Consider the following 15,829-nt stretch of genomic DNA (forward strand, 5'->3'; position numbering starts at 1 on the left):
TTGAGCTTAAAAAATAGTGAAAGAGTTAAACAAATCAACAGTGAAAACAACTTGAACTGTGAAATTTCCCGCTTCAACATTTTATTTTTCATTCAGAACACAAGACAAAATAAGAGTTTCCTTGCAAAACATAATGTGCAAAATAATATTTTTTCTAGATTAGGAGCCAAAACCCTAATTGCGATTAAGCACAGCCCTACAAACTATATGATTTTTTTTTTATTGAGATTTCTAAAACGCTATGTTTTTGACTGGAGAGCTGGTTGATCGCTCTTGTCTTAGAACTGCTTTGACTCTGTGGTGTCTGTTCAGAACTATACAGTATGTAGTGTAAACTACATCAATACTAACACATCTGGAATGTCTGATCTAAATTCTTTCATTCTGCATTTAATTAACACTGGCTTTCTTACTTACATTGTGTTAATCATAACTAAAATATACCTATTAGTAAAGCTATCAAGTCATTTTGAAGCAGTTACTCTCCGTTTGGCATAGTAGGATCAGATAATATTGCCCTCTGTGATGCAGTGCAAACAGGGACAGAGAACTAAAACCATCTTTTTCTAAAAGTATTATCCACCTTGACCTCATCCTGTCCACAAGGCACCATAGGATATAAATACACATGGAGGAGGTCAAAGGTTACAGTCGTGCACGATAACAGAGTTCCCACAGAGGAGCTGCATGAAGACAACCTCCATGTTTTCAATGGTCAGTATACAGCACTGTTTAGTTTTGGTGTGATAGATGGCTCTTTTGTCTTTTCTCTACTAAAATCCAAACGCATGTTGTAATTACAAGGCGAGTGCAGGGCATCACTGGCCAAATCAAAACACAAGTAGTCGTCACCATTGGTCCTTTGACATACCTTTGCCCAGGGCAACATACCTTTAGTCTAACCATAGCTAACTGTAATTAAACAGCCCCATACAACAATTAGTCACTTCCTTAAAGCCTATACAGTACAGTTTCTCTGAGAAGACAGAATAAATAAAAGAGACAGAAAGAAAAGGCAAAAGGAGTTTTCACACTGAACAGTTAAGAGGATCAACGCTCCAAAACATGGCATTAAAAGGACAGAAAATAGCTCATTTAAATATAACAGTTTAAAGAGCTATAAAGTAGCTGTATTGTTATGTACTATATATAATCCATTGGCAGTTGTAAAAAAAATTCTGGAATCTTATAATCAATCTGAAATGGGTAAAACAGAATGCCCTCTTAGTGATGCTTCTGAGAATGCGATCAAGGCTAGCAGACTCGCTAAAAAAACTATCCAACACAAACCATTATGTTAATTTTAAACAACATGCATCTTCTGGCAATACTGGTGGTGTAGCATTGAGACATAGACCACCTCAGCCCCATCTAGTCCTTATGGTAAGACACACTGAGCACTGATGAGTGTTTGCTACCCAAAAATAAAGGGAATAGGCAGGTATGTATATTTAGTGTGCTCGATTCAGACAGGTAATGTCAGCGAGGCATGAATAGACGGTCTCATGACTTTGGCACGATAGGGAGGCCTCTAGGTGGGGAGGGTGGAGAGGGAGAAGGAGGTGGTGAGCAGGGGAGAATATGCGAGGGAAGGGGGGTGAGGAAATGAGGAAGGCCTGACGGGGCAATGAAAGACTCCCATTCATGTGAACCAGATCCCTTTGAGACGGTGGTCGCCTCCAACCTGGGGCAGGTATGGCATGAATAGACGTTTATGAAAAATGTGGGTCAGCTTGTGAAAACAAATGTCAGGGTTTGAATAAGGGAGCAAATGTTTTATTATTGCTGAATAAATTATCAATCTATCTCTGGCAATCCAAAACTACCACTGTGGTATAAAGGGGAGTAAACTGTAAATAAATAGCCACTGCTATAAGCTAGTCCAAGTGTTTCTTTACATTCCTCCAATTTTCTTATACATAAGTTACATTGTTATCAAATCAAATATAGTGACAAACTAAAATAACAAGAAGAGGTCAGACAGAGAATCTGCTAATGTGCAACATTTCTCATTATAACCACCGGCTTGAATGCAGAAGGCCAAGGAATTTCCTTCCCTTGTATGTCCCAGCATGCATCGGGCCCTGTGGATCTTTGAGGAGAGCATGGACAGAGAACAGACAGGAGACCTGTTCCAAAAACCACACAGAGAAGACCCTGTTAACTGACTTATGGCTCCTATTTTCAGCCACCTCCACTGGCCAACCTCTGACTGGACACACTGTTTCATACAAATGCTGGTTTCAGTGCCCTCTCATAAATCTAATCGAAGCTGACAGGACACATGAAAGCAAATCTGCTTATAAATCTTTGCACCCAAGAAAACCTGTCTAGCTATTCTTTGTTGAGTAATATGACAGTAATCTCAGTCAGCCTACAATTAAATATCAGCAACATCCTGCTACAATCGGATTAAAAAAAATTCTTAATTAAGGTCAATAAAAAATAAACAAAAAAAAATACATTACGTCATATCAGTCTACTATCTACAGAGGCTAAAATAATATTTTTTAATAACTTTTTTTTTAGAAAACCTGCACTTTTCTCACTTTTTGACCTTAGTATAGCACTAGGTCAGACACAGCAAATGATGCAAGACAAAAGAATAAATTATTGTGGACACCGTGGCGATGACAAGGTATGCCAAGAAATATGGCTTTAAAACAAGAGTAGCAGCATCAATCATTCAAACTTGGCATCAGAATAATGACTAGTCATTCCTGCTGCCCATAAACAAATCAGCACTCTCTCACAAGCAAACACAGCCCCCATACAGCCTTTCAGTGATGTTTACTTCCCACCAGAGAAGACCTGGAGTGTCAGGACAAATAAGCCATTGTCTGTCATTATTAACATCTGCCTGACCCCATGCCAGCATCCACCTCTGGATGAACTGTGCCGTAAAGCATAATGTTGAAATTGCTGACAATGGAGGTGGTAGCATACCCTGAATCCCAAAAAGTTCCCCATATAAAAAAAAAAAATTGCAAATTTGTATTATTTGTATTATTTTTTTCTCAATGATTAGGTAGGTAATGAGAAACAGTCTGGGCAAAACTGTGGCTTATATTGCAAAGAATCTGTCCAATATCATGCCATCATTTTGCTTAGCTTTTCTGTAGATGAAGTTGTGTTGCAAAATGCATCACTTACATCAGAATATTTTTCCCCAGACAGGTGTATGTGGGATATGGATTGACCGATACTGGTTCTTCAGGACCGATATGGATACCGATTATCAGTAGTTAATGAAACCAATAACCGATATTTGGAACCGATATGCATTTACCGTAAAAGATGAAAATCTTTAAGTCAAAATTAAGATTTTGGAATGTTACAAACTCCAACACAAAACTTTGTTTAAATGCTTCACAGTAAGCAATTATTTAATAAATGAGAAACTTTCAACATAATACCCAGTGAAAGATCAGATAGTGTTGTGGGCGGGACATTAAGTCAGACTCAGTGGTGAGTGAAACCGAAGCAGAGGGACAGAAACAGAGCTGTAGTCGAGCCAAAGTAGCGCACTTTTTAATTAATTAACTTTATCGGTTATCAGGCAAGTAAAACGCTGATACAGATAATCGTTAAAATTAGCCTTCACGAACTGGCAGTATGAAATGAACACTGCGTTGGTTACCGTATTTGGCGACAGAGATTGCACAGTGAGAAGCTCATAAAACTAATTTCAAACATGTTAGTCACCAGATGGACTTTTCCAGCAGCATGTGAACTATACATAATAGTAATGGCTAAAAGTCAACAACTGCCAAGTGCCTAACAATACAATCTATAAATTTTTTTTTATTATTTGTTTACACACAGGGAGATTATTTTTATTATTTTTTTCTGGAGGCATTAACAGCTACATATTTGTTATAGTTTCAGTAACAATCACAAGTGTAGCAATGTTTCCAGAAAGCATTGCTTTAGTGACAAACATGCAATAATGACAACAACAATGGCTCAGTAGAAAGGAGTTAAGATTTACTTCAGTGTTTACCACATACTAGATGGAAGAGCTAATGAATAATTGGCGCTGGTTTAATCCTTGAAAAAAATTGTCTCTTTAAGTGGACACATCCTTGGCAACTTAAACCTTACAATTAACTTATTTTAAAAGCAGCAGTATTTCTTCTCTACAGACAAGTAACATGTGCTTACATGACAGAATCATAACCGTTTTTCCAACTAATATGTTTTATTCATTTCAACAAGTAATAACATTACTGCTATTGTACCACTTAGTAGTAACAAGGCACCTGTTGCGGGAATTGGAAAAACTCCAGCTCAGTTTAGTACACTTAACATGTCAATCAATATAATTCTATCATGGCTGCCATCAATCTAATCAAGTTAGAAATCCATTCATTGGTGGGTCATTTCACCACTTCACTTTAAGTCAATTCAAATCATCCAGTTAAAAGTCAATCCAAGAGAACATTTCAACCAGGCCACCTATTTTTTGGTAAACCTTTTACATGTGAAACTCCCATGGCACTAAATGTCTCTAATTACAAGGTAAAGAGAAGTTTAAACAACAGATCTGAGAGCCAATGTGTGCTTTGCAGAAAAACACAAACAAACAAGCAATAATGATGAACAAAGGTGGCCATGTTCAGCCGCTTTGACCTGGCTACGGTTCAGATATCACCAAATATTACAAAATCCAGTCACCAGGTAAAGAGAACTATAAATATCATCCCACTTAGCCTAGAAGCCATTGCATCACCATCCATTTACAGTTGGTGTAGTGTCTACTGGGAGTTTTTGGGTAGATGGACAGCTGCTGAGTATCAGCTCATGTGGATGAGCTTGTCAGGAGAGAGAGAAACTATCTTATCACAGTCCTCCAAATCACAATATCACATGTCCATGTGTCTTATGCCTACCATACACTATGATACTTTGAAAAGACTTTGAAAAGACTAAAGTCTGAAACCCTCTCACATCTAAAGACAATGTGTCAGAAGTTACAGGCCTTTTTAGTCACAGACTATAAGATTTTGCAAAGACTGGGGATCTTGCAGGGTCACTATTTGCAAGACAACATCTAGATTATTTTTGAGATTATAGCCCATTCTGCTCCTGGTGGAAATAATGGAAGAAATTTGCATGAGCCAAGACAAAAAACATACAATAATATGGGATATGGGTTTTTATCAAAACGTCAGGATTAGAAAAAGACTGACTTCAGACAGATCGGGCTGAGTTTTATGACCACTTTACGCCAAACGATGGAGATCCCGGGGGTACACCACAACTCTAGCAAAACTCTCATGATTTTGTTCTGACCTTGGAAATGACAGTGAGAATGCTTGAAGGTGTAAGGCCGGCATTAGTTTCCACAACTATGATTTCACTTTTATAAACAATACTTAACTCAGCAATACAGTAAGAGCAAATACTGAAATAGAAAGAACAGCCACAGACTTTCCCAGTTTTCTGCTTGTCAATGATAACCTCAACCTTTGAATCTCCTTATGGATTTGATTCTTTATTTTTCTGTCTGTATTAAAGCTATTGAAGTAGTGCTTGATTGTGATTTTGAAATGCTGCCCAAGCAGCAAAAATACTTTACAATGTGCCTCTTTACAACATGTTACATATAACACTACACACTGTACAGTATATAGCTTCTCCCACTCTGAAATAGTTAGAACACATTGATCAAGTTACTCAAGTGGTCAAGCAGTAAGTCAAAAACAAGAAAAACTATAGACTTCTGCTCTATCATTAAACTACACTATAGCACTAGCAACCTAGATAAAATGCCTCCAATATTTTGGATTTATGTACAATATCAACGTGAAGTTCCTAAAAAAATCTGAAGAATTGAACACCTCCAGATCTGTCCTGGTTTTTATCATCTCTACATTCCTTATTGGCAGCATTGAAGGGGTCCAGGGTTGCCTCCATGGGACATTGACTAAAACCTCCTTAGGGGTAGCACTTTTGAGCAACATTTAAATCTGGACACACAGTTAATACCACTACAATCTTTTGGGGAATTTTCAGTTGAAGAGGATTGCTACATCATTACTGATTAATATGCTAATAAGTAACCTAGCAGTGGCAGCGACATGCAGCTTAAGCAACGCAATCACAATGTACATGTTCACACAGTTCACCACACTGAAATTTTTACCTGGAAAATATCCTCGTCCAGGATCCTGGTGCCGAAGACGGTAATGCCATTGGTGTTGATGGAACCATGGTCACTCCTGAGGAGAGGCTTGATGATCTTCTTCTTACAGTCTACAATGATGGTGACCGTTTTCTTCTCCACGCTGATGGCCACACGATGCCACCTGGTCAAGCACACAACAAGGAGAGGTGAGAAATAAAAGCAGCCAAGCTGAATCAGTATATGTCAATCATTCTGAAAGACTAGTTACAGGGGCACATATAGGGAATCTTAAGCCATTCTAGGTGCATAATGTGAGTGTATGATACTGAAAGCAGAGGATGATGGAATATAAACAACATGCACAAATTAGGACAATGAACACCAGTACTTAGTAGGGCAAGTGTTAAGTATTCAATAACATGAAATTCAATCGTAGACAAGTTTGTGGTGGTGGATTACATTCTAAGAAAATCATAGCCCTTGTAATAGGATTATATTCCCCCTTTTATACATCACAACGCACCTCAAGGAGAGAGAAACTCAGAATGCTCTGGTGTACAATGTGATTCATCACATAAACAAACACTCTAAGACACATGAACCTCAGAGCTATGTATGATATATTTCGATCAACAACACCTATATTTTGATCAACAACCCCGGTTAACCCTGGGTCACACGTGAGTATGACACCTCCCTCGCCTGTGGACCATTTGCCACTGCATTTAAGGGCTATTGCATACCAGGCAGCAGTGGACCACATTCTTGCCCCAACACTCTGGTCCTGTTTAACACGGGATTACACTCATTAAACTCCAAACTTAATCCTCCTTCTGGGTTACTCGGCATGACAGACATGGTGAACATTGAGGAAAGTGTGTGTCAGGATCCAGGAAGGCCTGCTTTGCCAGAGCAGGAGACACATAGTCAAAACATTGTTCTGTGGTGGAAGATGAGACCTGGCACCACTGTAGCTTAAGATGGCAATAAAAGAAGCGTTTACAGATAGTACAGATATATATCTGATTATTTAATTAATGCATCTACATTACATTTTGTTATCAGAAGAAGAGACATGTCCAATTCCTTTGAACACAGCTCGATCATACAGACACATTCCAGGGCAGGCAATAGATCTTAGAGGAAAATGAACGTGCAACACTCACGGCTTAGCAGTATAGCAGGAAGGATTACTTGTCACCTTATATGGCAGCAAAAGCAAATGTTGACTTTGATAGGTTTAAACAAACTTTGAAGTGCATTATGATCTAAAGAATAAAGTTATTTCAAAAAGCAAATGTAAATGCAATCTTTTGAAAAGCATGTTTAAATAGCTTAAATAAGATCAAACTAAGGGTATACAGCACAACAGCTCATTAGAAATCCTCCTATTCACCTCCCCTTCCCTTTAAAGAAAGGATAATGCTCCTTTTCACCTCATCAATATCATCATTGTGCCTCTATTTTCAGGCTTAGCATATACTTATTAGTAACAATGAATACATCTACAGGAATCACAGACTGCACACAGCCTGAGCTGTAGTCAATGACGATTTAGACAAGGCCTGGAGCTGGAATGCATCCAGAACAAGTGCTCAAAATCCTCTACAAAGAACACTGCTTCTTAGATACTGGGGCACACAAAACTACACACTGGACAAAACAGCCCGACAAGACTAACACAAAGCTGGCTGACCTTCTCTTTGTTGCAAAATGCACATAAGTTATTGCTGACATGAGACTTTTGAAGAATTTACCAAGCTTCCCTCTATCATTATAACTGTGTACACACTAGATCTCATTTAAAACCAATTTGGGTCACAAAATTATTGTGACAGGGTCATGGCTTCCTTCAAAAGCTCAAAAAACAAACTATCCTCACATGTTCAGCAAATGAAAACAAATTAATAACACTGGAAGACATTATAATATATTATATCAAATGATGCATTTTTCCCAGCAGCTTCTGTGTTTGTTTTTTGCCCCTTGCCCCTGAACATGGGCTCATGTCAGCTAAGCTGAAGCTCTGAGTGAGAGTTCTGGGATTTCTGAACATGGGAGCAGATAATCAGGTTTATGATAAATGTTTGGCGCGCTGTTTCTGGTTGGGTGAGATAATCCAAGAGGGTACAAAGGAAGTTTAGCACTGCCCCTTTCCCCTCCTTCCTTTCCCCCCTCTCTAAAATAACAGAGGCAGTGAGTTCATGGATGTGGTCAGGTTGCCCATAGCAGTCCCTGCTGTGCCCCAATAATCCAGTGTCTCCCTGTCTCTGACCTGTCTCTGTGCCCGTGGACCCCTGATGAGATGGATAATCCGATTGTTTTCTTGCTTTTATCAAGAAGAACAAGTGAGAGGAAATCAGAAACATGTTTGAGCATTTTAGGTTAATTTGGTAATTTAACTAGTTTTAAGATTATCAAAATGCCATTCATGAAATGACTCCACCTGAGAAATGTAATCAAGGTATGAAAAAAATCAATTTCACGTTTCCATAGACAACTAATGTATTGATCAATCACATGCTTTAGGTCCAAGTTTTAGGTCCAATTGGATAACACTTGGTATTTTCCTTTTGCACCATCTAGCATTTTTAACCCAGACCCTCAGTTACCTACAACAACTGTACTCCACCATCCCCCCCCCTGCATGTTGCAACAGCCATTCCTTCTGAATCAGCTTCAAATGTGAGACTGAGGGTGTGCTGGTGTGTTTGAGTATGTTAATATGCGAGAGGATGTGTGAGATTTGACATACTTTCCGTCAGCAAGGTTGAGAGTACTGAACAGAGGGTAGTCCTCCGGTGCTGGCTTGCCAGTGTGATCCTCATACAGAAAGACAGGTGAACGTCCCACTTCCACGCCCAGCTGCTGGACTCCCTGCTGGTTGTAAATGGACAGCAAGAAGGACTGGAGGCCTGATTTGGGGCGCACTGTAGTCAGGATGGAGAAGTCCTCAGGAAAAACACCTCCTGCACAGCCAAAAGAGGAGGGGTGAAAAAGACAGGTTAGAGTTATTGTGATACTTCCAACATGACTGACTAGTTAAAAACTATATTATCTATTATATCATATTTTGGTTACTACCCATTCACTTCAATGCAACAAGGCCCCAGCCTCAGTTTTAAATCTAAAGTGATAATCAACTACTAGTTTATACTATACATCAACTATTAGTTTGTAATAGTTGATGTATAGTCATCACACTGTATCACTGATGTGTAAAACATTATAATGATTTGACATATAGCCACTTCATAAAAGCCTTTACCTGTCTTCACTTTTACCTTGGTAAGTGTAATAACATTTCAAGACATACTTAAGAATACAACAGCATTATGCAACATCTTAATTATACGTCTAGTAACTACAGAAATCAGTTGCATCCAGAACTCTTCAAATGTTATGTTCTTTGCATGTATAGTCTCGATTTTTATCTAAAAGGTTTACAGGAGACCGAAAAACAAAGGTTTTGCTCAGTCTTGCCTTTTATATAACAATACCAATCGAGACATACCAAGAGAAGAATCCACTGCCAAAAAGCACCTTTGAAACCCACAAACCAGTTTACACATGGTGGTTGAAGGAAGTTAAAGGTTGAGAAGTTTGTCTTACCAGGGAATAGCTGTGTGGTGGGGGCACTGATCTGGATCTGCTTGGCAACTCTGTAAGCTGAGTCCGGCTTTGATGCTCTTCTGGCTGTGCAAAGTCCTGATGTTTTCGTCACTCCTTCGGGGTAATTTTGAAATTCTAATACTTTTAGCACATCCACTGGCTCTGCTGATCAAGGGAGCAAATAAAACATCAGTTAGGTCATAGCATTGGTTTTTGTAGGCTACATTTTGGTTGGTTTTATAGTAGGTTTTTTATTTTATTTTAAATACAGGCATGTGTCCTGATCCGGTTCTGGCAAATATACACAGGCAGTGATAGAGCCACTGCATGATTCAGGTAAAAAAAAAAAATAACTCGAGGAAGATTAACCCAACTTAGGCTGTGGAACACTTCCTTCATCATGACCCATCCCATAACAGTACCGATAGTTGTTACCCTCTGTCATAAAAATGGCACTGACACATTTGTCACAGCATCATTGACACAATATACTCTATGACTAACTTAGCCTTAAACATTGACATAACATCTACAGATCAACATACTCTGACTTAACAACACATCTAAACAGTTAATTTAGGAAATGCTGCCTTCCTGTTGCTCTACAGGCTCAGCTGACAGGAAATGTCTCTGTCAAGGCCAACCAAAGAGCATTATGAACAATGTGCCAACAGAGATCTAGTTCTATAACACCTGGATAGGTTTACCTTGATAAGGGTTACCAGAGGCTCTCTGGGTTTTCCATTCTCGTCAATCTGATGCACTTTGTATAAAAGGAGCCTGTGTGGTGATGGTGCCCATAGAGACCCATGGGAAAGCATCATAATTATGCCTCTTCATCAAAACACCCTCTCAGTATAAAACATTAGCTTGGTGAACATGATAAGGGAGAAACCAAAGTGCTGCAGTGTATTGACCCTCTGTGGGCCATTCATACCTGGAATATGTTTTACTATTCAAGGGCCAATAAAAAACAATGAATAAAGCCCCATACAAAAGCTTAAAAACCATATATTAAAATAAAAGGAGCACTCGCTACACTCCGCAGAGCATAGCAGTATCCGACTAAACAGGCAATACAATGGCAGACTGTTCAATGGAATAACACTAATCTGTTTTTGTGGGATAAATAAGCATGCCAAGGTGTCTGAAAGCATCAGCAAGCCTTTTCTGACGGCTCTAAGCCACTGATTTGGCTAGCATGTACAGGTCAAATCACTCTGAAAGTTTCTTTAACTTCTTGATACAAAGCGATCTTACAAATAAATGTCAATGTCACTCTCAAAACTCTCTGGTCAACATTCCATCTGTGGCAAGGAAAAGCAAATTAAAAGTGTGTGGTTTAGGGAAAAGTCCCTACAGTCTTACAACATGAATCTATTGTATACTGAATATAAAGGTACTGCAAGCACAGCTTATACATATGATTTGTACAAGATCACCAGATTTTCATTGCTGATTACACTTCTATCTGAGCACACTATTCAGACCTAGTGGACAAAAATCCTTCCATTAGTATGAGTTTTGGAAAGCAACAGAACACACTGAATGAATGTCAAGTTTTCTATGTCACTTTATCATGATGGAAGTATACATAAAGGGCCTGGCCTACATCTGGTCTCTTTATCTTCTAGCACCTTATACAACACCTGCGATGGATCAGTTGCACATCATGATGAAGGCAAGCTGCTTCAATCCATAGTAAAAAATTCTGAACTGTAAGCAGTCCAAAAAAGCGAACACTGCAGAACTCCAACAGCAATCCATTTTTACTAACATCATCCACTTTTATTCTTTCAAAAGCAACCTGAACCTGAGGGCAGAAATTGTACGTCTCCCTCAGGGAAAATTGTGTGGGATGATTGAGCTCGGTAAGAACAAATGAGCATTCTTAGTGTCAACACAAAATATAAATTCAGCAGAGCATATATATATATATATATGTATATATATATATATATATATATATATATATATATATATATATATATATATATATATATATATATATATACATATATATATATATATATATATATATATATAGAGAGAGAGAGAGAGAAAAAGAGAGAAAGAGAGAGAGAGAATATAAAAACAGCAGAGATAATGTGAAGTTGCGAGCAAAACCAGCAAACTGTTACTCTGTAGGAATGCCATCACTAAGGATAACTTGGCCCTTTGTGTAGCTTGTGAGGATGAACAAGCTACTTACTTTGGAAAGTGAACTGAGGACCTAATTGTGAGTTCCTGTAGAGTTGCTTTCAGTTCAAACTCCAGGGCTCATATGTTCCAGATGTGGCCAGGCTACGACATTCACACAGAGGTGCTGAGAAAACGTCAATACTGACCAATCCATTAAGGTGGACAAATTAGTGTGCACAGGTTTTAAAAGAGTGCATCTGATGAGCTGGTGTGAGTTTGCCCTGAGGGCTGAGCAAACAGGCCATATAGCTACCAGCAGAACTCAGGTGGCATAGAGGGATGGACCTTCCTTAGTGTGGAGAAGAGAGAAAATAGCCAACCCTAAATTCAGGCAAGCCAGCCTCTATTTCTCAGTTATTGGATCATCTGACATCATTATGCAAAGGGAGGCATGTGGGAAAGGGAGGAACAGTATGACACATTACCAAAAGACATAAATCGACTAATCTGATATAATCTCCGTCATGTTCACAGGTGTATTTCGATGTAAACAGTGTGTTCCAAGAGATAACATAACCACCTGTCTTAGGACAGAGGCCAAAAAAGTCTGTCTCAGCTCATCCTTTATCACATAGTATGTAAGACTTGAGCAAACTGATATCATAAATCCTGCTTCTGATGTGTCATTTTTAGCCCTCGCATCTTTACAAATAGGTGAAATTGGCTGATAAACTGAGGAGGACCTTTTCACCTGCAGCTCCCTGAGACTCTAATAATATCTCAGCCAGAATGTCTCTCTATATGTCCCCCCCTCTCTCTCCCACTCTCCCTCTCTCCTTCCTTTAACTTCCACCATGCTGCCGGCTAAAACAAGACAGCTTTATGCTGGTGTTATACCAAAGAAACTTTACTGAGACCTACCCAGTTTTTCAAAGCATTTCCGTCCCCACCCCCCTTGCTTTTCCTCTCACTAACCCCTTATAATGTATGCCTCCATATGAATATCAGAACCTGTTATCATATAGAGTTTTTTCTTAATCCAAACAGGTCATATTATAGAAAAGGAGAAAGCCCCTGTGATCCTCCCCATTTCAGAATTTGAGTTTACATTTTTGCAGTAATAGCACAAGTTGTGTGGAGGAAGAAAAGCTTGTCTCCAAATAATTCCACAATGACTATAAATATGTGACAGCTACACAGGACAAAGGTACAGCAAGGAGATGATTAGCTGATGTTTCCGGCTGAGCACATTACGGAGAGGACTCTGAAAATGCTAGCTTTGTCTGCTGGAATGCACATGCCTGCGCCCCGGGGGCTGAGAAAACGTGTCTGTACACTGCTAGATGGAGAAGGCACCCTGCAGAAACAGCTTTGACTGACTGAGACCCTGGAACACTGAGCCTGCAGCAGAATGCCTAAGATTTAAAAAAAAAAAAATTTAAATTAAAAAAGAGGCAGGAGTTGTGAGATCTTTCAATCTGAAGTAAAATTCCAGTCCAGTATCTTCTGAACTAGCAGATTGTAATCCTAACTGGAAACAAATGACTGTAAAACTAGAAAATTGGCATTAATTGATTTGTGCAGTATACATTTAAATAGCAATGATACTGCATTAACTCAAATTTTTGTGGCTACTTGCTTTCAATGATTTGGTTATAAGGTCGAGACATTGGACCATGTGCTTATCTGATTGAGGTCTTTAAGAGACCTTTTCAGAACCCATAGCATAAGCTATTTAGCACATTTTAAAAACAAGGCTGAATTTTTATTCTGGAAAATTTTCATTATGGAGATAAAAATGTATCATCTAGTCTCTACCTGTATCTCTGTGGAACAATACATCTGTATAGAGTTGTCTATAGACCACGGTGTGAGGCCTACAGTATGTAATCCTGAACCCTGTGACTTGTGGCCATTATTGCTGCAGGCTAGGCCCATATGCAGGCCTACTCTTTGAAGGCTCCGAAATCATAGGGAAGTGCAACAAGGACCATCATCAAATAACTGCTCAGTACTTAGAGTGGAAGCATTCCCACCACTCACACAACACAGCCTTGTCCTGCAGCCGACAAAACATCTAAGTGCAAAGTTGAGGGGAAGAGCTGGGCATGGGGGGGGGGGAGGCTTGGACAAGCCAGCTTTTGGGCTTCAGTGTGGACCAGGGTAGTGTGGAGATAGGGTGAACCTGCCTGACCACTCAGCCCCCTGCAGACCCAGACGGGCTCTGCACTCTGCTCTGACAAGTCTGAGATCCACTATAGCCTTTTTAAATACGTAGCCTATTTTACCACTGCATATTTATCATCACACTAATGATGTACCCAAACGGAACACCCCTGTGTCTGCAAAAACAATGTTGTGTGACTGATAACCAATTAACTTTCTATCCTGGACAGGCTATCCTCCTCTTCACATGGTAGGATTACATCCCCTTATGAACGGTAGGCTACAATCAGGTCAATTTAAACATGTAATTACAGCCCTCCACACTATCAAAGAACTCAATATCCCATCAGCCTGAAAAAAAATCTCTGATGAAATTCCACATTAGTAGGCTAAGTAGTTATCAAAGTCCAGCGTCTGCCCAGTGTCATCTAGCTGAAGAAATCCACCCTGCTAACCGTGTCCACATCCACCTAGCGGACCACAGTTCCAACAAAGAGCTTTATTTCACCTAAGTGAATCTTAAAAAGCAGGGAACGCCGCTCTGTTTTCCCGAAGGACATACGGGCGGTTTAGGATGAATTTAATTGGGCAAGATGTTTCATCTCCTGAGCGGACGCTTTCCAATCATGCCTAAACGTGGCCCGCGGTTAATGGTGTGATAATGAATATAGTGTTTTGACCAACAAAATAAATGTGCACCTGAAGCGATTACCCCCTGAGAGCATGTAGGCCTACTCTATAAATTGCCTCTCAGGGTTTACCGTAACCCGCCACTTCACTACAGTATAGCGAGCAGAGTACAGTTTTACTGTAAGCTTTTTGTTTGGTGGCTTCCACACAGCGTTCAATCCCACTGCGCTAATCTCGCTGGAACTACTCTGGTTGTGGAACGAAGAAAACAAAAAAAACCAAATGTACAATTGACAACGGAGCAAACGTGACGCCGCTGTGTCCAGGTAAAAGCTGTTAATCCCCCAATCTCCATCATCAGTTACCGAGTTTCCCCAGCCGGTCGGCGCTGCGTTCCCTTTCGGCCAGATAAAGTTCATTAGAGACGTTTGATCCTAACAATCTTACCTGCTCTGATATTGGTAGCCTGTAGAACCAGGGTTAAAGTGATGAGTACGGTTACAGTGGAATCCATAAACCACCTTTTCGTTTTCCACCTTGTGGACCACCTTTGCATCTCCATGGTCGGGCGCCCACAAATGAATAAAACTTTTGAGCGGCTTCAGGTGATTTTAAATGACGTCCCTTCCACAATCCCAAATGATGATGGAAACTGTCCTACAAAAAAGCCATAAGTGAGAAGTTTTAGCCTCTTCTCTCAGCCACACCGAGGCCCCCGATCCTCCTTTCCAGTGCCCAGCCTTCACAGTGAAGGTAGTCGGGCTTTAACCAAAACGCACAGAGTGCAGTCGGTACACTTGGTGCGTCCACGGACAGGAGGGCTGGGCAAGCTCCACAAACCGAAGCCACGATTACAGGGAAATGACAAGGGAGCCAGCCCCCGATTAGCAAATCACGGGGCTGGAAATTCTCCTTCGGGTCCACCCATTAGCTTTGTTATGCGCCCCCAAGTCTCTCCCCAGTGGTCTGAGGGAAGAAGAGAAGAAAAATACAAGTTTGTAACGACCTGGGAATGATGAAATGGCAGAACTGTACATCCAGAGTGTTTCTATAATATTGATAATATAATAGATCCATTAAGCTTCCACCCCCTGAGCTGGCACATATGACTGCTTTTATTTGCAGCATGACTACAGTGAGTAAAATGAG

General features: G+C 39.9%; 1 protein-coding gene across 7 annotated transcripts in view; it reads right to left on the minus strand.

Moving 5' to 3' along the window:
* The window catches only part of col11a1a (collagen, type XI, alpha 1a), an 85,874-nt gene extending 70,341 nt beyond the window's left edge, over positions 1-15,533 (minus strand). For 4 of the 7 annotated variants that reach the window (XM_039790291.1, XM_039790295.1, XM_039790294.1 and 1 more), the window contains exons 1-4: positions 15,128-15,533; positions 9,743-9,907; positions 8,886-9,099; positions 6,149-6,311 (exon numbers count right to left, since the gene is read on the minus strand). In XM_039790291.1, the coding sequence (XP_039646225.1) occupies positions 6,149-6,311; positions 8,886-9,099; positions 9,743-9,907; positions 15,128-15,242 (657 nt within the window). In that variant the 5' untranslated portion in view covers positions 15,243-15,533. The remainder of the gene's footprint in view (positions 1-6,148; positions 6,312-8,885; positions 9,100-9,742; positions 9,908-15,127) is intronic. The other 3 variants (XM_039790298.1, XM_039790296.1, XM_039790292.1) reach the window with 2 other exon arrangements.
* Positions 15,534-15,829: the final 296 nt, after the last annotated feature.

The sequence above is a fragment of the Perca fluviatilis genome, chromosome 22, assembly GCF_010015445.1.
Source record: "Perca fluviatilis chromosome 22, GENO_Pfluv_1.0, whole genome shotgun sequence".
In the NCBI taxonomy this organism is placed as follows: Eukaryota; Metazoa; Chordata; class Actinopteri; order Perciformes; family Percidae; genus Perca; species Perca fluviatilis.